The sequence below is a fragment of the Alosa alosa genome, chromosome 14 (assembly GCF_017589495.1).
Source record: "Alosa alosa isolate M-15738 ecotype Scorff River chromosome 14, AALO_Geno_1.1, whole genome shotgun sequence".
Classification (NCBI taxonomy): Eukaryota; Metazoa; Chordata; class Actinopteri; order Clupeiformes; family Clupeidae; genus Alosa; species Alosa alosa.
The window spans coordinates 14,968,646-14,990,614 of record NC_063202.1 but is presented as its reverse complement, the minus strand read 5'-3'; the positions used below and the strand labels follow the sequence as shown (position 1 = coordinate 14,990,614).

Genomic DNA, 21,969 nt, shown 5'->3' with positions numbered 1-21,969 from the left:
GGACACCCTACCCCTACACGTGCACGTGCAAAAACGAGGGTTAGGGCAAAAATCTAGGGGAAGGGGAGGTATTGGGACGGGCCCTTAATGTTAGGGTATCAAGAGTCCCAAACTTTATCCCATAGCCACTTTATTTTCCTTCCCTAAAGAGAGAGGTCACATTGGCAAAGTACTGTAACAAGCACTTCTTATTACACATGCACTAATGATCTGTAGGTACAATAATACATTATGTATGGACAACATCAGTATGTGATATTACATATTGTTACATAGTGACACTGTACTTCATTATGTAGATACACTGGAACAAGGACCCCTTAAAATAAAGTGTTACCAAAATTCCTTTCATACAATCACTAACCAAAGTAGGACCTGGTTCACCCAGTCAGGAGCAGTTAATCAGGTGTGTTTAGGGATGGATAAAAGCTGTTCAGTAAAGTGGGCCAGAGAAGAAGCACATATCCTGGAAAAACATACTTAAATAGGCTATGAATGCAGGAAGTCTTGTCCCAGGTTTCATGAACTGAAATGAAATATTAATTTCTCCAGGCTCACAAAGCTTACTTCTCTCAAATTCTGAGCGCAAACTGATAGCTGTTGCCTTATGTAATACATTTACTGTATGATATTGACTGAGTTACTTATATGAATTTACATTATTTGATGATGTGTGTTCATACTTTTGTTCATTTAGAGCACCTGCCTTATCTAAAAAAATGACCTGAGCGCTGGGGCTGAGATGTATTACTTAGAGTAAACCGCTAGGGGGCACTGTTAACACCGTAATGGCAGATGAGCCGTATGGCAGCATAGTTGCATTCTTGCTTTATGTCAAGGGATTGCTCACTCAAATTTGACTGTCTTGTCAACATATTCAAGCCCATGCTGATCATGATATGTTTTATGTGGAGGGAAAAGGACGTATTGAGCAGTATATTAGGGTAGCTGTTTAAGTGAAAAAAAAAAAAAAAAAACCTGACTTTTGAACAACAAATCTTAAAATCTTAGTCATTCAGTAGTGTGTGAGGAATGCTACTTGACAGCTTTCTTTATTTCACTTATGTGCAATGAGTTGTTTAAATATGTCTCATTCTTTCTATTTATTGGGTTTTTCAAAAGACGTGCAACAATGTATCACTGTCAAACATTGTCATGTCATTCTTTCTTTCTTGAGGAGTTTTATAGACCTCTTCTTTGCCACATTCACTTGGCCCCAGACATTTGACCAGTAGGCCGAAACTGGGGCCAAATATTTTGGTGCGTGGTACAACCCAGTGTGGTTTATTAAAGGTAGGGTAAGCGATGCTTAACACCCAACACTTTTTGTAACATAACATAACGATCCTGACTGCATGAAACATAAAGTGGGGCAGTGTGTCCCTCAAACAATAACATAACACTGGAGTTTCTCAGGGAGTGCTGAAGGGAGGTGTGAGGTACCCCTCTGGTGTGTTTTGTTTGGTCTTTGATTCAAATATAATGTAAGGTTTGGGCAAAAGCATCAGCAAACAAACACATCATCCAGCATCACTTAGGCCTACCCTACCGTTACAGTATAGTAAAACGTCTTCATGTGTGATCTTTTTGAACATGGCCAATAACAGCCATGGGCAGTAGCGTCTGTTCTAAGGGTGAAATCGTAGAGGCGCTGCACAAACAGACAAAGATCAATCAAAGACTAATTTTATGGACGCGTCGGACTCGGCCTAAAACAAAAATTTATCAAAAAAAGCTAAATATAAATTAACTTTAGTTGGGTTAATTGATAACATTTTCCTTGCATTTCCATGTATTTACGAAATGTTGCCATGGACTGTGTTAGCCATAGATTATAATATGAAGGAATCTGAACACAAAAGACAAATGCGTGTGCGGAAAAAAAAGTATTCGTGGATGTCTATGATGCTTCGGCAACAGTTCACAACTGAGTGTTGACTTTGTGAACAAATCTTTGAAGTTTTTGTTTTCAAATTCTGTTCTCTTGAACTATCCCATGCTTTCATATCGCGCTCCCAGGCCATGTGACGAGACTACATCACGCCTGCGCTAGGAGTTACAAGATGGCGGAGAGTGCGGAGCTGAAGGTAAAACGCAGCCCTCAAATTTTATCAAGATTACTGGCTTTTATCCATCACTGCAATCTGAACCATCAATGGGGCGCTTTGTTAAAACATTACGAATATTTTGCGGTCACATTGTATTCACGTTGGTGTCAAAGAGGCCTGTAAACTTATGCCATTTACCACAATACGATTTCTTCCTAGCTCCGTGCTAACGAACGTTAAAAGCCCAAATCGTATTATTGTTGATGCCGAGTTGAGTGGGTCTTGTCCTCGTCACCCCATCAAAATATTTCAGCGACTTCTGCATTTACAACTGCGCTGTTCTTGAGGCATTGTGGAAGAAGTATTCGCTAAAGAGTTTGTCGCTATTTTTGTGTTTTCAGTTGGTGTCCCTCTCTAGCTAGGCTAGCAAGCTACTTTTTTACATGAACGTTACATTTTAACCGAGAGATCTGTGCACCGAGCGACGCCGATGTGTTTGTATATTTGCAGGTGTTGTGGTGACATGTGCTTAAAGATAAAACTAGAGCTGGAGCAGATAGATCTTAGCATATTGGATAAACATGAGTACTGTTCACTATGTCTGTGCCTTAGAAGCGGGCTCCTGCACTGGTCTCTGTCAACCATAAGCAAGCGAACACCTGTGGGCTTCGCACTTGTCAGGAGAATTGTATTATTGCAACCTAACTTACATCTGAATATGAGTCCATATATTTCACATATTCTGTATTTAAGCCGATACTGTATGCTCTGAACATTGAGAACGTGCAGTCTTGAGAACGTGCATCTGAAATGACAATAGAATGATTAGAACTGTTTTGCTAGAGCAGGCCTACGTATAATTATGCTGTTTGTCATTGAAAAGCACCCACTAGTGCGCGCGACTAAACTCCCCTCATAAAATCACTTTTTACGCGGGCGTTTTCATATTTTTTTCTGATGCATCACCTGTTCGTTGGTATCGCTTTTCCACTAGTGGCGCTAATTTGTCGCGATTTTCAGAAGTCATGAGAAGTTCCACAATTATTATTATTATTATTATTATTGTTATTATTATTATTATTATTATTATGATATTTAACCCAAACCTGCCCCTCTAGTAACTGATATGTCTAGATGTTGCTGTTATGCAGAAGTCCTATATTTGGCATATCTGAATGTTTACCATGCAAATGTTTTCCTGATCCAGAACAATAGGGCACATCTTGTAAATCCTCGTTGAATGCTATATATTTTTTTTATGCCTCGCTCAGATGTGCAAATTGACAGCATCTTACATTTGTTTTATAGAGTACTTCCTTTTGAACTCTTGCACATTACTGTGTTAGTTACCGGACGATGTGGCAGCATCAAGGAGGACAAGGTAGCATAATGTTAGTCTTATCTGGATGATGACTCCGTCATTATGATCAGATCACATTGGTCCTACGCCCACCTTGATAGGCCTTATTTGGCTTTTTCTCGTACCTTCCTTCCTTCTTTTTCTCGTACCTTCCTTCTCATGTACTGTCCGCAGGTTTGTGCTTGTTTTAAGGTGTTTGAATGCGCGCTGTCCACTACAATTAAACCCGACTGAAGGACAGTGGTGCTTAAGAACTCAACAGGTGGGCGAGTAGGGGTGTCTTTTAATCAGCCTTAAATGTAGGGGTGTCTTTTAATCAGCCTAAGAAGGTAAGTTGGCCCACAAAAGTTTAGTTTACAGGTTGTGAGTAAAATGTCAAGCTTGAATAGTGATGCACACTGCCCATGTGGCGTTTTGAGTGCTGGGCTTGTTGTAAAGACTGACTGCACACTAGGCTGCAACAATGTTGTAGGCCTGATGGTAGAAAAAGCAAGCCCTATGTCAAGTGAATTGTGAATCTGTATCAAGGGACCATGTCAGCCAGTGCTTCTTGTGCAGCTTAGTAGGGACCCTTGTGTTAACTTCGTCTGTGCCTGACCTGGGTTGTTTTTGTTTCTAGCATGTGTGATATGAATTCATATTCATATTTTTTTAGTATATATCTTGTTGGAACAAGTTTTATTGTTACAATCAGCATCTCTGTGAGTGATGGACCAATACGCCTGTTCCCTCTGACGGTTTGCTGCGTGTTTATTCTCTGGGTTCTCTGTGCTGTCTTAGGTTGCACGAGGTTAAACAGGTTGATGAAGAGAGGTGACAAAAAGCTTGTTGGATGGAGACGCGGCTATTTTAAAATCTCTTTGACCAAGTGAGAGGACCTACTCCATAATGAGTTCGCCCTTAGATCCTGTACATCGGTGTGAAATGAGAGCAGAGGGTGGTAAGAGCAGGAAGAAGCCTGTGTTGAAGTGCCTCATTTACTCCTCACTCGGGGGAAATAAACGACCAGGAACACTAGGTGTGTGTGTGTGTGTGTGTGTGTGAGAGAGAGAGAGAGAGAGGCATTTTTTCTTTTCATTAGTCGTCTGCTGAGGCTTTGGCTAGAATTCAGTATGTCATGATGTTTGTGCATTTTTTAAACACACCTGAGAAAAGTGAATAGCACCATGGCAATACCCCTCTGCTACAGTATAGTCTATTTAGACTATAGTGCTGCTTACTGGGAGCTGCGCTCAGCTGATGAGACACGTCTCTTACCATGATGCTTGTATGAATGTGAGCTGTTAGGTATGTTTGTATAAGGATATGTCCTTAGCTGCAGTTGACATTGACTGCAATGTCAAACAAACAAGACAAATTGATATTCAAACAATGCAGATTGAAGTTGGAATTTTAGGGAAGCTGTGTATAGCTCCACATGAGTTAATATTCTTAAATTCTATATTCGAGAGAGAGAGAAGTGGGTTGGTCTATCTGTGTGTTCGCATGTGCATGTGTGTGCGCTTTAGTGCCTCTTCACTATACCTCGTCACCTGACACTGACCCCTTTGATGTCTTCCACCTAGCTCTGTAGGCCTGCAGCCTGTAAGTTGGTCAGTCATGCAGCGGTGGTCATTTCTCCGCATGTGTGGATGCAGAAGGCTCTGGAGAGAAGCAGCCCCTTTATTTGAAGAGTTCAGATGCAAAACCCTCTAAATCCGTCTGACCACTTTTCTTTTAAATGAGCATTTAAATTCAGGCTCCTATAGGTTTTTGCCTATAAATCGATATTTCAGACCAGGAAGAGAGTGGTATTTAGTGGGTTTAGAAGTTAAATTATTTGATTAGCGTATACTATGTGTGGAGAGCATCCCCTCACCATCTTTATCTCATTTTTGACATAGGTGGCATTTAGAGGCTTTTGCATCTGAACCCTTCACTCTCTCTTTACCCTTCTTCCCTTACTGTTGCTCGCGTTCATGCGCCTTTTTTTTTTTTTATTACTGCTGTTGGCTGTCCACTCCACTCCTCTCATCTCTCCTCTCATCTCCTATCTACCCCACTTGGGCCACACACACACACACACACACACACACACACACACTTCTGGCGAAGTCAGCCATGTTTGTTAAGCTTTGCTTCCAGCCCTCGAAACCTTCCACAGGTGTGAGAGAGACCAGAGCTGTGTGGTGAGCCAGTCACTGTTCATGTTCCCACTGCTGCTTTGCCTGCAGTAAGCTGAGACACTGGGCTGATTTTGAATTATATTGAGCGGGACACGTCTTTGGAGATTCCCCACGTCGAGACCAGGAAATTGAGAGGGAGCGATCGCTGAGGTTTCAGATATTCATGTTGCCGTAGAGACTATATTTGCATGTGCCGCCTTTCATGTGTTGGGGTTCTTGGTGGTTATCGAGACAAGAGAAGGTGCATTGGATAGTTCTGCAATGTCCATTCGGCCTACCACTGGGTGGCCTGTGGCCTGCTGCTTCCTACCATCTCAGAAATGTCTTTAAAAAAGATAACAAACAGGCCCTTCTATAACCTTGACTGATGTTATCTGGAATCAGGAAATGATTCTGATAATAATGGGTGTGGGGGATTGTTGAGAGTGATTCCACGTCTCAGTGCCTCGATAAGAGGACATGGTTTCACATGGAATGTCACTCGTTACTGTAGGCCATGTGCTGAGGCTAGGCTGTTGTTTGACTTGCCACTTGCAAATAGTGAAAGTGCTTTGTTTACTTGACGCTGAATTCATCTAAACGGCAGTGAGGCTAACTGCGTCTCCTTGGTAGTCTCCGTCCTTGATGGCGTCTTTTGCTAGAACTCAGAGCTGAGAGGTCTGAGGGGCCAAGCAATTTTTTAGTGAAGGTAAAGGCTAGATGAAGAAGAAACGGTGAATCTACTCTGATCGAGCTGTCTCTCAACAGGAAAAAACATATATATGGCACAACCACTACTATTGCAGGTCTGTTACATGACACTATGTAACCATCATAGATTTGTATATGGAGCTATCATCTTAGAGCTTGGCCATTTTTGTCTCTTGGGTGGTAACAGTAGTCGAGACTGGTGTCCGTGCACATGTTACTGTACAAAAGAAAAATCCATTTAAATCTCATTTTTCCTCTTCCTCACTCTCTGTGCAGGTCTCGTGCATGGCGAGTAGTTTGTGTAGGAGCAGGCCCAGGGTACTAGCTGAAATCACATAAAACAGTTTATTCATACTTGGGAGAGAGCCAGGTGATCAAATTGTCCGATATGCCTGAAGCAAGCAAACCTTTCTGAATATGAAATTACATTCTACCCTGTTTTTTTTTTGTTTTGTTTTTTTTGTTGTTTTTTTTTATGTCAGTGGAGAACTTTAACGTGGGGTTTAGGACGGTAACTAAACGTGATGACTAGTATGCTCTCAATGTCCATATAATCATCTCTGTGTCTCTGCGTTGTGTGCGGAATCTGATTTCGGACAGAGTTAAATCCAGGGCCTGGCTTTAAGGCTGCAGGTGTGCTTCAGCTGGGCTGTTTAATCTGTCCACAGACACACACACACATACATACATACACACACTCACTCACTCCGTCAGAACTACCTTGTTTTGATAACAGCCCATTGATGCTGGCACTGTCGCTGCAAGAGCTGCCGGTGAAGGCTGCGGGTGTGACACACACCAGGGGCACACACCTGGTTCAGGCAGGAGGTATTTTTAGCCAGACAGACGTAACCGCAGCCCCCAGGCCATGCAGCACCCCTGGGAGGACCGTCTGAGTCTCCCAGTCGCCCCCACCCCCAGCTCAGCCCAACCCTCTCTGGGTCACTGGCCCCCAGGGCTGGAGTTTGGGGGTGGGGTTTCAGGGTAGGACAGGCCTGGGCGTCCCTGTGGGGGGGGGGGGTTTGATTGGCTACTGTGTTTCCTACTAGTCCACCTCCGAGCTGGTCGTCTGCGCTGGTCTTGCCCTGTGCTGAACATGAGCTTTTTTCCTGCCCTGCTGGCCTGGCGCTCTCCCCTCTGCGCTGAGACAATGTGCTGTATGACATTAGAGCTGAGAGGGGGAGAGAGAGAGAGAGAGAGAGAGAGAGACAGCGCGCAGGCAGGCAAGCAACACAATGCAGGGAGGTATGCGAGGGTTGAGCTGCAGCCAGCTCAGCTACAGGAGGAGAGCGGGAGGGAGGGAGAGGGTGATTGAGAGAGCGAGGGGGGTGAGGGAGTGAGTTGGAGAGAGAGGGAGAGCGAGGGAGGGAGAGCAAGAGAGTGTGTGTGTGTGTGTGTGTGTGTGTAATTGAGAGAGTGGGTGGGGGGGATGAGTTGGAGAGAGGGAGAGCAGGCGAGAGAGCGAGTGTGATTGAGAGAGCGAGTGAGGAGTGAGTTAGAGCGAGCGAGAGAGAGAGGGAGGGAGTGAGCAGGAGAGTGAGAGGGAGTGGGGGATGGGCAGAGCAGGGCTGGCACTCAGGGAGAAAACAACCACACACACACGCAAACACACACACACACACATATAGCACAATGAGGCACAAACCACACATACGTGAGCATACACAAGCATACACACCACCCTAAATACACAGTTGATGGGAATGAGATCTTTTCTGTAGTGGTCAGATGGTGGTCTCTCCCTTTCCATATTCCTGCCCCTCTCTCTCTCTTGTGCTGTCTCACTCTCCCTGCTCCTCCTCTCCTCTCTTCCCCTCTGCCCCCACCCCCACTCTGGCTCACTCCCTCTCTCCTCCTGCTCTCCCTCCTCCCTTTTCTCTCCCACTCGCTCTCACATTCACTTGCTCTCTCCCCTCAGTTGGTATGTCTCACTCTGTTTATTTCTCTCCCTTTCTTGCTCATTCTCTTTTCTCTCTCTCTCTCTCTCTCTTCTCTGTTTCTCTCTCTTCCCTGTCTCTCTCACTCCATCTCTCTCCCTCTCCCTTTCTTGCTCAATCTCTTTTCTCTGTCTCTCTCTCTCTCTCATGCACTCTCTCCCTCTCCCTTACTTGCTTATGCGCTCGCTCTCTTTCTCTCTCCCTCACTCATACATACTCTCTCTCCCCCACTTGCTCATGTCCTCTCTCTTTCTCTCTCCCTCACTCATACATACTCTCTCTCCCCCACTTGCTCATGTCCTCTCTCTTTCTCTCTCCCTCACTCATACATACTCTCTCTCCCCCACTTGCTCACGTCCTCTCTCTTTCTCTCTCCCTCACTCTCTCTCTCCCCCACTTGCTCATGTCCTCTCTCTTTCTCTCTCCCTCACTCATACATGTACTCTCTGTCTCTCTCCCTCACTCATACACTCTTTCCTTCTTCCTTGCTCATACACACACTCTCTCTCTGCATGTGTGCGTGCTTGCAGGGCTGGCTCATAAAGAGTAGCATTTAAGGGCTTCCCATAATGGACAGGTTGCGAGCGAGTGTGTGTGTGTGTGTGTGTGTGTGTGTGTGTATGTGTGTCAGAATTGGCTGCTGCTCAATGAAGCCGTAGGAAGTAGGCTTCGCCTTTCATATTAAATGTTGTGATTGCATGTGTTTGTGTGTGAGAAAGAAGGACAGTGTGTTTACGTGTTTGTGTAAGTGTGTGTTTGTGCCACTGAGTGGTTTCTGCACTTCTCTTCATAGTGATGGTCTTGTCCTCAGCCAGGTTGGTTGTGTGGTGCGGATGGTTTTCCATTGGAAGTGCACGGCCCAGCATAAGTTATGATCTTATCCCCCTCAATCCCACTGACTTCCTGTGGCCTGCCGCCTCTCCTCTCTCTCCTTCCTCTCCGCTGCCATTGGAGAGAGAGGTAAGGAGCTGGGGGCCGCATTTGCATGGCGCCACACGTTGCCGCGCGGCACAAAGACTCTGAACTCGCAGACTACGCTGGCAGCGAGGAGTAAATAAAGCTCCGGACCCAAACAGAGAGTTTTGGAAGAGAGGAGAGCGGTCCCCACACCCTCCAGGACCACACACACAGATACAGGCTCCCTAGAATGTGCAAGCTCACTGCAAATAATACCGCACACAAAGACTGAAAGACTGATCACTCTTCTCTCTCCTTCTCCTTTATGCACCTAGAAGGCCCATCTATCTGTCTGTCGTCCTTTAAGGCCCTTTCAGCCATCTGACCAGATGCCTCACATGGCCCAATTGGTTATGAGTTCTTCTCCATCTTTTTTGTGCTGCTTAATTGGGACCATATAGCTTGGCAAGCGTAATGATGCTAAAAGCAAAACAAACTGTAAGTGACCCTTCTCTTGTTTGGAATAAACTTTCCACAGTTGCTGTCGTTTCTCCCCCACGCTCTCTTGGTTTCTAGAATGAATAATAGGGATATAACGATCACTGTCACAGAAAAATACAAATGAGGTATTTTAATATGCAGTGAAAATGGTGGAAATCTCAGCAGAGACTTGGCGGTAGACTTCTAAGGTTTTGATTACATCTTGGGCACTTGCGTGTATGCATGAGACAACAGTGCTAGAAAACATTTTGCTTGACATCTTTCACAAAGGCACTGATGGCACTGTAGATGATGTCATATTACTTGTTGGTGCATTAATATAGGATGGTCTTTCATACTTTGGCTCTGTCTGTTATATTTTCACTGTTCAGCTGTCGGAATAACGGGAACCAGAATGTGAGCAGTGGCGCTGAAGATGATGATTCATAGGGGTAACTTTTTGAGTAATGTGTATGTTTATGGCATTTGGCAGATGCTTCTCTCCAGTGCGACTTGCAGTATATAACCACTACATTATTAATTAAAAATAATACTGCTAGTTGAAAATAAAGTCGAAAATCCTACATTAAGCACATTATTATTATTATTATTATTATTATTATTATTATTCTTATTATTAATAATAATAGCCTAAGAATATCAATTATCATCAAATAAAAATGAGTTTTGTAACAAAAAACAAGAGTGACTGGTTCCATATGTTTTGATTGGATGATCTTGACAATGACTCAAGTTCTCCAGAAAAATGTAGTTCGTGGGGGTGGCAGTGTAGTTACTAAGGAGTCAAGTTAATTTCTGGGCTGGCTACCACCTCCGTGTTCTTGAGCTTAACCCAAGTTACTTGAGGGAGACTGGCCCTGCTATTAATTGACATATAAGTCACTTTAGAGAAAAGCATCAGCCAAATAAATGAAATGAATAAAAATACATTTTTTGTTGCCTAAAATAAGTGGGAAAATGCCTAAACAACGGTCTGTAAAATTCTCCAGCAACTTTAGTCAAAGAATTTTTAGTCAGCAAATTTAGGCCTGCACAGCCAGTCATGTCACTGAAAATGCGATCTCCGTTCCCTTGAAGTTGATGTCTTTCAAAATCTCTTGTAGTTCTGCCATTGTTTCAGCGCAGTCTTCTGCCAACTGTAATTATATGAAGGAAGAAATCTTTGTAGAAAACCTTATGCAGGGTTTGTTCCCCTCACAGATTCATTCTTTTCCCTCATATGCAACACACACACAGCTTTGGTGCCCAGTCTACAGACACATTTTTACAGACTGCAGGTGTTCCACTCTTCTGTTGGGCCCGCTGCAGGTGTGCTCTTGAGTGTGTGTGTGTGTTTGCATGAGCCTGCGTGTGTGTTTCTTGGAAGTGGCACTTTGAGAAATGCCGCTCCAGTGGTGCGACTGCTGAATAGCCGCCCGGGCTCTTGTGCATCTCATCGCTGGTCCTGATGGATTAAGCACTCATCTGAGGTGGCGCCCCGGAGATGCACATGTCCCGTCTTCCTGGCCCTGCTCCTCCTGCGGTCACATGATTGGGCCTGTCAACACTCCTCCATCCCTCCAACTGGTTGACGTGTCGGTGTCACAGCTGGGGACTGAGGCCTAGTCCACACGTACCAAACCAATCTTTTTTTCCTCCGTCTTCCCTGGAACCGTATCAAGAATATTTGCGTCCAAATGGATCCATCTCAAAACGACTCAACACGTTACTTCAGACCCCAGGCCTATAGGTGGCACTGTTTCTTTACAGAAATTGACCAAAACTTGCACTTTACAAACAGACAGGCTTTACTTTATTTACCAAAATGGCTAGTGCAAGGAAACCAGAATTGTTTGTGTGGATGATGGTGAACTGTCAACTGTAAAACTAATAAACTTTATTTTACGGTTTGTGAAGGGGTGCAGTCCCCCTTTATTTGGCTAACTTAGGCCTACTAATCACCTTTACTTTCTTTGGTTGTAGGATAGTCCGTGATTCACATTAGTTTTGGCTATCACCCCAATTAGGCTACTAAACTAAAGGCTTACCCAAGTTCTAGGCTATACTGTCGCCACATTTATAATATTGCTATAAACCTTAGGTCAGTAACAATCAATACTTTTGCCTGCATCAAATCGGCGCATTTGCATTCAGTGTGCTACCATCGGCTTAACGTGAGTTCTAAAAGCGTCTTTGTATGCTTATATCTGATTTCACTTTCGACTGTGAATGCATGTATATATGTTGTAAGACATGTAAAATAAATGAATGGCACTACGACAAATTAATGTAGCCTAAACTTACACGCGACTTTCCTAATAACTTAAGTTCTCTGGCGTCACTGACAGTAAGCTAGAATACATAAAAAACACCTGGAAAAACAGTGTTCAGTCCACCAAGTCATAAGCTATCGAAGCTAAGAAAGCACCAGTTGTGATATTTATCTTAGGAGTGTAATGTTAGGTAATAGGGTGTGAATCTCATGTAAAAGACGATCACGATTCGTGATCTAGATGTATGGGCGCGATTCGATACAAGAAAAGATACATGTTTATAAAACCGATTCTAGTGCGATTCGATGCGATGCAGTTCAAGAATGGAAAGCATTCTGAAAGATTTTTTATAATTTGCTCAAGGTGCACATTCATTTTATATTATCAATTATCATGGTTGTCAATTAGGCAACAAAATGTGTGAATATGATTATCTAAACTGAGGTTTGTTTCATATACTGTATTGAAATGAAAAAAGAATAGTCTACATTTCAGTCAAACACAGCAGCCAAATACAACATAAAAATACATTTTTATAGACTTTACAGATTTTATAGTTATATCTAATTGTTTTAATGGAGCTGTAGCCTTGTGCTTAAGACACTCTTGGCCTTTTCTCATATAGGCCTAGCCTACCCTACAAGAATAAAATAGGCCTACAAATCAATGAACTCTCAGGGCTTATTTTGTTCCAACAGTAGACCTAATGCAGAAACCTAAAATGCCACAAGTCTGAGTGAATATGAACAAAATCATTGGCTAATAATTTATGCATCGTTTTAGCAGCAAGGGCCAAATTATTATTTAACATTAAGGAAATCCCTTCATCAAAGGTAAGGCTACTCTACAGACTATCGTTGCTGTTTAGGAATGCTGTAAGTTCTTATTTTCGCGCTGGATTTTGAAAAACAAAAGCCGACCGAGTGCAAGTTGTCACATGCTTAAGTTGCAATAGATGTATGGGTAATGAGGTCATTTGACAACTTTGGGCAGTGAATGTAACCAAAAACAAACTGCATTACCCACAATTCCGTGCCATGATAGTTTTAAACCAGAAGTGGGGTGAAGCGGTGCTTGGAACGTAAATGAGCCGTCTGAGCCGAGCAGAAAAGGTTGTGCACCGATTCATAACAAATAAATCGATATAACGACCAGTTCATTTCAGTTTTCCGATCACGGGCTTCACGTATCGATGTAGCCGTATCTTACACGTTAAAAACGGATACCGATACGTATCGGTTAATCTTTACATCGTTACACCTTCTATCCCCTAGTAGGTAATGTCATGTATGAAAAGTAGTACAGGATTCCTTTTGGACGCTCGGCCCAGACGAAGCAAAACCTCTGCGTTTAACCTAAAAAGCGTCTCTGTGTGGACAGGCCCTGAGATGAACAGACATGCTTCATCTTCTGCCGTCATGATCACACTTGTTCCTGTACTGTCTTCCCTTCCTCCTTCCCTGCTTTCTTCCTTTATTCTTTCATTCCACCTTCTGTTGCTGCGCTTCTGTTCTCCTCTCTCTATCTCTCTATCTATCTATCTATCTATCTATCTATCTATTTCCATCTCCCACGTCCTCTGTCCATTTCCTGTTGTTGGGGCCTGCTTTACACTGCTGCAGAGGGTGGTAGGCAGATGAGTGGTGCTTTATAATTAATAAAGCTTTAATAAGCTTTATTGGCATGACCATTCAAAAAGAGATAGATATACCGTACAGAAATGTAAAAAACATCAGAACATAAAATAGCATTGAATCATATAACAGTATGTGTGATTTAAACATAAGCAGACATACACACACAAACACAGACACAAACATTTTAATTGTACATTAAATTGTAGGCTAACATTTTAGTAGGAGTCTGGTCTGTGAGGGGATGGAGGATGGTGTATCTTATCTAGAGACAGACAGACAGCCTGCTAGTGAGGTCTTCCAGAGGCCTGCAGGCTACAGGCAGATGAAGGGGTTGGGGGATGACTTCAATAAGCAAATGAAGGAACGGATCCGATCTCCAGGGACATGTGACCTTTGGTCTGGTGGAGAGAGTGCTGGGGGGTTGGTGGAGGAAGTGCAGGGATCCGTGGCCGGGGTGGGTGTGTAACATTGTCTGTCTGTGTGTGTTGCGAGTGTGTGTAACAGCGATGGGGGTAGTGTGTGATCAGAAGCTCTCTACTCATCCTGGCCCATGCGGGGGGTGGTATTGGGGGTGGGGGTGCAGGGTGTTCGGGCAGCGCTCCTGGGTTTGATGTCTAAATCAGCGCGGCGAGCTTAGCACTCGTGTCTGTTTGCTCTGGAGCCGTGGAGAATTTCATTTGGTTTGGAGCTCAGCAGTTCATATCCTGCCCCTTCCTCCCTCTCGTGGCACTGTCTCTCCATCATCACTTGTCTTCTTCCTCCTCCTCTTCTCTTCTCTCTTCCTTCTTTCCTCTCACCCCTATCCTCCTCCTCTCTTACCCTTCCTCCTCCCTCCACTCATCCCTCCATCTCTTCCTCCTCCCTCTGTCTCATTGTCTCTCCATTCTCGCTGCACTCTCTTTTTCTCTCTCTGTTCTCTCTTTCTTTTCTTCTGCCATGAGACGGCTGGGCCAGAGGAGGTCATCTATCCTCTTTCAATCACAACACACGGTGATTACCTCCCAGCGGAGCGGCGAGCTCCATGCCCAGAACGCCCGCCGCTGGCGCGTCTAATCAGCCCCTCCGATGAGTAATCAGGCTTGACACTGTTCATCTCAGCCCCAGAGGGAGGAGCAGAGCCTGAGTCGCCCCCCCCTCCCCCCTCCTTCAGGGTTTATTGCCTGCACATCCACACCCTCACACCCACACGTGCGTTCGTTCGTTCACACACCAACAAGGGTTCTCTGACAGGAAGAGTCGGTACGCTGCAGGTTTTGCAGGACTGACTGACTCATAAGACATACGATTCATAAGACTTTAAGTCCTCTCCCATCATATACCCCAGCTGCGTGACTTTCACATTGTCTCGACTCGAATAAAAAGCAGTGCAGCGGCCGCTTTCAACGTGGTCTGGAGTCTGGACGCGTTGTTAATGCCAAAGGTAGGAAAGTGTGCACAGTCAAAGACCCGGCGTATTAGAAGTGCCCAGTATCTGGCTACTCTGACTGAACTAGAGGCCTGACACAGGTGTGTGAGGGGAGGTTTAAGTGCGATCTCTGGACTGGCTGCTCAGATGTGTGAGGGTGTGTGAGTGCGATCTCTGGACTGGCTGTTTTGTGAGGGTGTGTGTGTGTGTGAATGCGATATCGGGACTGGTGGATCAGGTGTGTTCATGTGTGATCTCTGGACTGACGTATGGGGTGAGTTTGTGTGAATGCGATCTCTGGACCGGCTGATCGTGTGTGTGAATGCGATCTCTGGACTGGCTGATCGAGTGTTTGTGTCAATGTGATATGTGGACTGGCTGATCTTGTGTGTGTGTGAATGCGATATCTGGACTGGCTGACTGTGTGTGTGTTTGTGTGAATGTGATCTCTAGACTGACTGATTGTGTGTGTTTGAGTGAATGCAATCTCTGGAGTGGCTGATCGGGTGTGTGTGTGATTGCAATCTCTGTACTAGCACCTCTATAGCAGAGCTGAGACAGGAGTGATGATTACAGGAGCGGTCTAATGGATGCAGTCTGGGGTTTCCCTGCTAGGCATGCGGCTGAGGCAGCTGGGGGAGGACATGAGAAAAAGAACATTCTAGACGCGCAGAGGGCCATTTGCAAACATTCCAGCGCTGTGCGATCAGTGGATAGCTATGGACGGAATACCATTAACACTAGGCTATAACAGGAACAAGACTCAGGAACTGAGGAATGCCTGATCCCCAGCAAATTCTCAGTGCAACTTCGAGGTGGATTCATGATCCCAGTCGCGTCGCTACAGTGAGGCACTTGTGTTTGGCAAGTGTGATTTCATGAGCCAACTCTGACAGGTTGTTGTTGGAGGAATTTCTTTAGCCGTGTTGACAACTACTGACATTGACACCCCATCCCCGTCCCACCTCCTGGTGGTGACACTGTGAACACACTGATGTAATGATGCCTACCAGTCCTCTTGTCTGCCCTGGAGACCAGTGAGAGAGAACAGGGACTGTCCAGGTCTGTAAGATGTTACTCTAGCTGGAAGGCAAGAGTGAACAGTAGACAGTAGGTTAAAAGCCGATGGACGATATCATCGGGTCCATGCGGATGAGTTGACAGGCATCCGCATGGAAAAGCAACCATCGGATGCCATCACACATGCCAATCCTAATTCCTGCTGTAACAGGCTAAAACATAAAAAAACCTTTCCCTGAAAATGAAATTGAGCCTACTTTAAAGGCTGTCAGCCAAACAGTTATGACATTAGTTCACCGTCTTGTAAAATAAAAAGACTTATTAGTCTACCCTCTTATTCAAATAATTCCTGACTGTGACGTGAATGTAGCCTAATTGTCCTTTAGTAGCCTACATGTCTCGCAGAGGCCCATAGCCTACATTGGACGTAATATGTAGCCTAATGTTTTAGCAGAAAAATATAGATTTATTGTTGTTAGGCTACTTACTAGACATTCTAGCTCAAATATTTTTTGCAAGGCTACATGGCCAAATCGTCCTTCTTCTCTGTGTTAAAATAAACCATTTCTTCGTTAATTATAGGATCAGAAGGTAGCCTATCCGTCTTTCACTGTAAGGCTTGTATTTCATGCATTTAGCAAAAGTCCCAGACAGCAGCGGAGTGGTAATCGGATTAGATTATTTGTAAAAGTGTTTTTACTTCGCCCTCCTATAGCCTGACCGCTTGTGAGGTTGCAGCCCTTTACTTTCACTTCCGCCGCCCTCATAGTCAGCATAGACGGTAGCCTGATAATGTGGGATGCTACATAGTACTAATATTTTAAATGAGTGACCACGATAGTAGTCTTAATTAGCTTTTTTGCTGGGTCCAGCGAAGGCTGGCAATGTGTAATATTCCGCTGGTTGGTGCACACGCAAGTGTTCAGATTGATTGTCTATCCGTCTTTCACAACAAATTTCTTGGATTAGATCTTCCACACAACTTCGGTAGCCTGGTCAGTATGTCTCTCTTAGCTGTCCACTTTCATCAGGCCGTATAGCCTAATATATTTTTTATTTTTTTTATGTAGAACATTATAAATGTATTTCTGTACAGACATACCTTACTACCCCCCGACGATATCATCGTCCATCACAATGTTTTACTGTACACATCGTCAAATGCCAATTTAGGCGACATCGCCAGACACACACACACACACACACACACACACACACCATCACCTCCCGGCACACACACACCATCACTTCCTCCCCGTCTCACACACACACACACACCATCACATCACACACACACACACACACCATCAGCACCTCCCCGGCACACACACACCATCACTTCCTCCCTGTCTCACACACACACACACACACACACACACACACACGCACCCACACACCATCAGCACCTCCCCTGCCCTGTTTGTGTGGGAGAGCCTAATGGAATGATGACACGTGGTGTTGTGGCTGAGTGTGGCCTGGCTGAGTGTGTAGTGGCATGGAGTGGAACGTCCGCCGTGTTTGCCCAATGAAGTCCAGTCCCCTCTGGGTGTTTGTGTGAGTGTGTCAGAGTGTGTTCCGCTGTGTGTGTGCGTGTGTGTTATTGTGTGTTTCGATGTGTGTGTGTGTAAATGTGGTGGCTTTCTCCACTGGTCCCTCCTGTGTTTGTTTTCACGCTCCCTCTTTCGAGCCCAAGGAATGTTACACATCCGCCCTGTGTGTGTATGTGTGTGTGTGTGTGTGTTATGCTGTCCTGCAGTAGACTGTTGCGATTCTGTCTCCACATGCATATTTCATGAGCCAGGCCATTACACTGCCAGTAGGCATTGGAACATCCTGCCCTCCGGGATGTGTGTGTGGATGGATGTGTGTGTGTGTGTGTGTGTGTGCGCGTACTGTACGTGTAGTTTATATAAGAATGTTAGTGTGTGTGGCTATCAGTGATTCAGTCATCTCTTTTATGTGTGTTTGTGTGCATGTTCATGAGGGTTACATCAACATGTTTGTCTGCATAAGTTTGTGTCTAGTCTGTATTTGTGGGGGGCTACATCTGTGTGTGTCTGTGTCTCTGTCTCTGTGTGTGTGTGTGTGTGTGTGTGGTGGCTTTAAAAATAGAGACCATGTTAGAATAGAGAGCATGTAGAAGCCGTGTGTGTGAGTGAGAAAGAGGGGTTACTAGCGTGTCTTGGGTGGGCTGTGTGCGTGTGTCCACCTCTGTCACAGAGCGTATCCCATTCATTGGGTAACGTGTGTGTGTGTGTGTGTGGAGGCTTACGAGAGCTGAGGGGGTGGGGAGAGAGGGAGAGAAGCCTGCAGAGGTGCTGTGTGGTCTCTGTCCCGTCTCACCCAGAGGCAGGTTGATTCTCTCTCGCTCGCTCTCCAAATATATTATGTGGTGGTTGTTGTACTTAGATGGCTTGTGTTGTAGAGGACGTAGAGGCTGTTGAGTAGATCTCGTTAGTGATGAAGGTGTCAGAGTTGGTGGGCCAGACCCCATCACACTGGAGCTTGTCTTGACATAGCAAATCAAATCAATCAGAAAAATTAGATTAGAAAAGTAGATATTTCTCCCAAATCATTCAGCCTTAGGCTACACTGTGTATTCAGTTATGATGTATGAATTAATGAATGCCATCGTTCTCTCTCATCTCTCTTTTTTTGGTTTCATCTTTTCTTTTCTTTTCTTCCTTTCTTTTCCCTTCTCCCACTCCACCTCTCTCTCTGTGTCTCTTTCTCTCTCTCTCTCTCTCTCTCAGCAAATGGTGATGAGCCTGCGCGTATCCGAGCTTCAGGTGCTGCTGGGCTACGCGGGGCGGAACAAGCACGGCCGCAAGCACGAGCTGCTGACCAAGGCGCTGCACCTACTGAAGGCCGGCTGCAGCCCGGCCGTGCAGCTCAAGATCAAGGAGCTGTACCGCCGGCGCTTCCCCACCAAGCTAGTGTCGCCGGTCGAGCTGGCGCTGCCTGGCGTCCACGCGACGGCTGCCCCTGGTTCGCTACCCGCCGGCCTGGCACAGCTGGCCTTTGACGGGCACCACGGGGCGGCGCCCTCGCCGCTGCTGCCCATCTCGCTGCTCGGCGCCGCAGCGGCCGCCAAACACGAGCTGGGCGCGCTGCCGCACTTGCCCGCTGCCCTGCACCCGGTGCACCCCGACGTCAAACTGCAGCGGCTTCCCTTCTATGACGTGCTGGACGAGCTCATCAAACCCACCAGCTTGGGTGAGTGTGAGAGTGAAGTACTTGTCAAGCTCATCAATTCCGTGTGTGTGTGTTGGGACGGGCAATATGGACAAAAAATAATATCTCTATGATTTTGACGATAACGATAATTAGTCGATATCCTTTAAAATTGTATTTTTAAAAGTCTGACTTACTTTACAGTTCATTATTTATGAATAGCATCATTACAATGATAACCAATATAATAATAATATATAACCAGACAGAATGCATCTCAGTTATTTCCTTCAATGTTTTGTTCAAGAGCAATCATGTAGGCTAGCATTTCAATTTACAGAATAGAAACTAATTTGTTAGTTTATGGCTAATGTATATGAGAAATCCCATAGAGATGCTAATGGTTAGCATAATCGATAAAAGTAGATATTCAGAGCGAACTTCAGTCCATTTACAAAGGTTTACATAAAAAGAATTCTTTGTTTACAACTGACTATTAAAAAAACTCAGTCTAACGTTTTCTCTCTATAAAATACTGTGTAGGAAAACATGTGACTTTGACTCATAGACTGTATAGTTTAACTCATCAATGCCACTTCAAAGAAGTACAAAATAAACATTAGGCGTGCTTGTGACAATGTGGGCCCACTAGCGATCATGTGACTTACTCTGCTGCAGCCAGGGGCTTCTCTCACTTCTGTTGCATACACCTCCTGATTTAGTGAATGTATGGGGTTTCAATGCGTGATTTCAAGTGTTTTTATCCCAAAGTAATTTAAATACTCAATAATGTAATTTGCGCATCATTAGAACAGCAATCACAATATTATCGTGGCCGATATATATCTCACAACCCTTGTTTGCGTGCATGTGCGCGTGTGAGTGAAATGCTGGACAAGCTCATCAAACCCACCAGTCTGTATGTGTTTGGGTGTGTGTGAGAGAGAGTGAGTGTGTGGGTGGGCCCGTGGACAGACTTGTGAGTTTCTGTTTGTTGATCTGCTTGTTTGTGTTGATTTTGTGTGTGCGTGTGGATGCATGCTTGTTTGTATGTGTTTTAGACCGAGCCAGAGCCAGAGAGAGCGGCTGGATTGGCTTGTGTGTGTTTGGGTTTGCTGATACGCTCATCTGTGTTTGTCCGGCTGGGCACTCTTTGCGACTCTTCTTGTGTGCCAGTGTCTGACTGACTGACTGACTGACTGACTGCACACACACTATGCATTCCTGCTTTGTGTTGTTGCTTGTGTGCTGTGGCTGGCACTGCTTGTCTATCTCCCTGGAAACGAGAGAGTGCCCCTACTCCGGCGCTGCAAGGAGTCACTCACCATTATCTGCCAACAATAGTACCAGCGCATCTAGCGCAGTAGGTTACAGGAAATAATCGAGGGGGGAAAATAGGTCTCTGAAAATATTTTAGATTTACCCAAGGCCCAGGAGTCCATTCCATTTTGTGCTGTATTAATATCTAGACTGTAGGCAGAAATACATCAAAATATATTTATTTTAGTCAATTTTAAGTGCATCAAAAAAAACTACATAAGGAGCCACACCATGTATCAAAACAAAATACTGTATTTTTGTATTTAGAAAATACTAAAAAATACTCTTCCAAGGGAGCATGAAATCCCTTTGCAAACCTTCCACATCTGTCTATTTAATCTATTCCTTGATCATTCCTTTTTTTTGCTTAAGAGACATGCCATAAATCTGCAAACAGTCAGCAGATCAACTATACTGACCTGTAACATCTTATAGCTTACTGTATCAGAATATACTGAAGAACTCACAACTGAACTTGCCAAGTGGCACAAACTTACCACCGAATCTATTGAGAGCCAAAGAATGTGGGCTCAAAGCAACCCAATGCAGGTCTATTACCTTAAAATAATGTCAGCGTAACTCATGGTACGTTGACACATCATATGGAGAATGAAGTCTCTGATATTGCCAATGCCATGCCCAGAATGTTTGATATTGCACTGTGTAACGCTGTTGATCAGGTAGGATCATGAGTTTTTTTTTTTTTTTTTTTTAACTAACTCAGACCCGTGTAAGCGCTAAATAGGGTTGTATTGACGCCAAGGGCCATGAGGCAACTTTTTGAGGAATGTTGGAGAGGACCACATAACGGGTTCAATGTGTTCCGATGATGAACGTTCTCAAGAAACTGATGGTTAAAGTTCTCAAGAAATTACAAAAATACACACCTATAAAGTATTTTGATACAAAATACAAAGCCATTTTCTTCAACCCAATTAAAATCCAAATTACAATATTTTGTATTTGAAATACATATCATAAATACTGCCCATCCCTGTCTAGAATCCATCATGTGCTGCGGACAGAGCCAATTTTGAAAGGCACAATTCGGTATCAGTAGTTTCCAAGTGAACTGCTCCTCTAATGAAAAAGAGGAATTTGTTTACACTAGTAAACAAGACTTTCAGTTCATGCTTGTATGTTTTATTGTAGAAGTGGTATTTAACTTTTAACTTGGCATTTGCTATTTTGGCTTTTAAAAATTATGGGAATAAAGGACTAGGAAAATGTGGAGTGCAGATGACTTACTTTCTTAGTGCTGTAAGCAATCCTTTCAAATTCCAGGAGTCTTTTTGTTCTGCCACAAAATTGAGCTGTTAAATGGAGTCTTCCGGATGACTAACCTGGATGGCAGTCAAGTCAGTTGTGCTTAGCCACACGACTCTAGACCATCACTAGGCCATTTACTCCCTGAAATTTACAGGCATTAAAAATGCATAGGTACACTTTAAATACGCTCAAAGGAAGCGTTAATGGAGTCTGCTCGTTTTTGTGCATTATTATGTGCATAATTCTGGTATGGTCCTTTGTCTCGTGTCTCTTTGACTGTAGACTACAATATTT

General features: G+C 44.4%; 1 protein-coding gene across 3 annotated transcripts in view; it reads left to right on the top strand.

Annotated features, from left to right (window-relative positions):
• The first annotated feature begins 2,055 nt into the window (after positions 1-2,055).
• The window catches only part of pias1a (protein inhibitor of activated STAT, 1a), a 51,892-nt gene continuing 31,978 nt past the window's right edge, over positions 2,056-21,969 (top strand). The window contains exons 1-2 of one of the 3 annotated variants that reach the window (XM_048262952.1): positions 2,056-2,087; positions 18,666-19,128. In XM_048262952.1, coding sequence (XP_048118909.1) covers positions 2,064-2,087; positions 18,666-19,128 — 487 coding nt within the window. In that variant the 5' untranslated portion in view covers positions 2,056-2,063. Of the gene's footprint in view, positions 2,088-3,365; positions 3,430-9,255; positions 10,030-18,665; positions 19,129-21,969 lie in introns of those variants that run through there. The other 2 variants (XM_048262955.1, XM_048262954.1) reach the window with 2 other exon arrangements.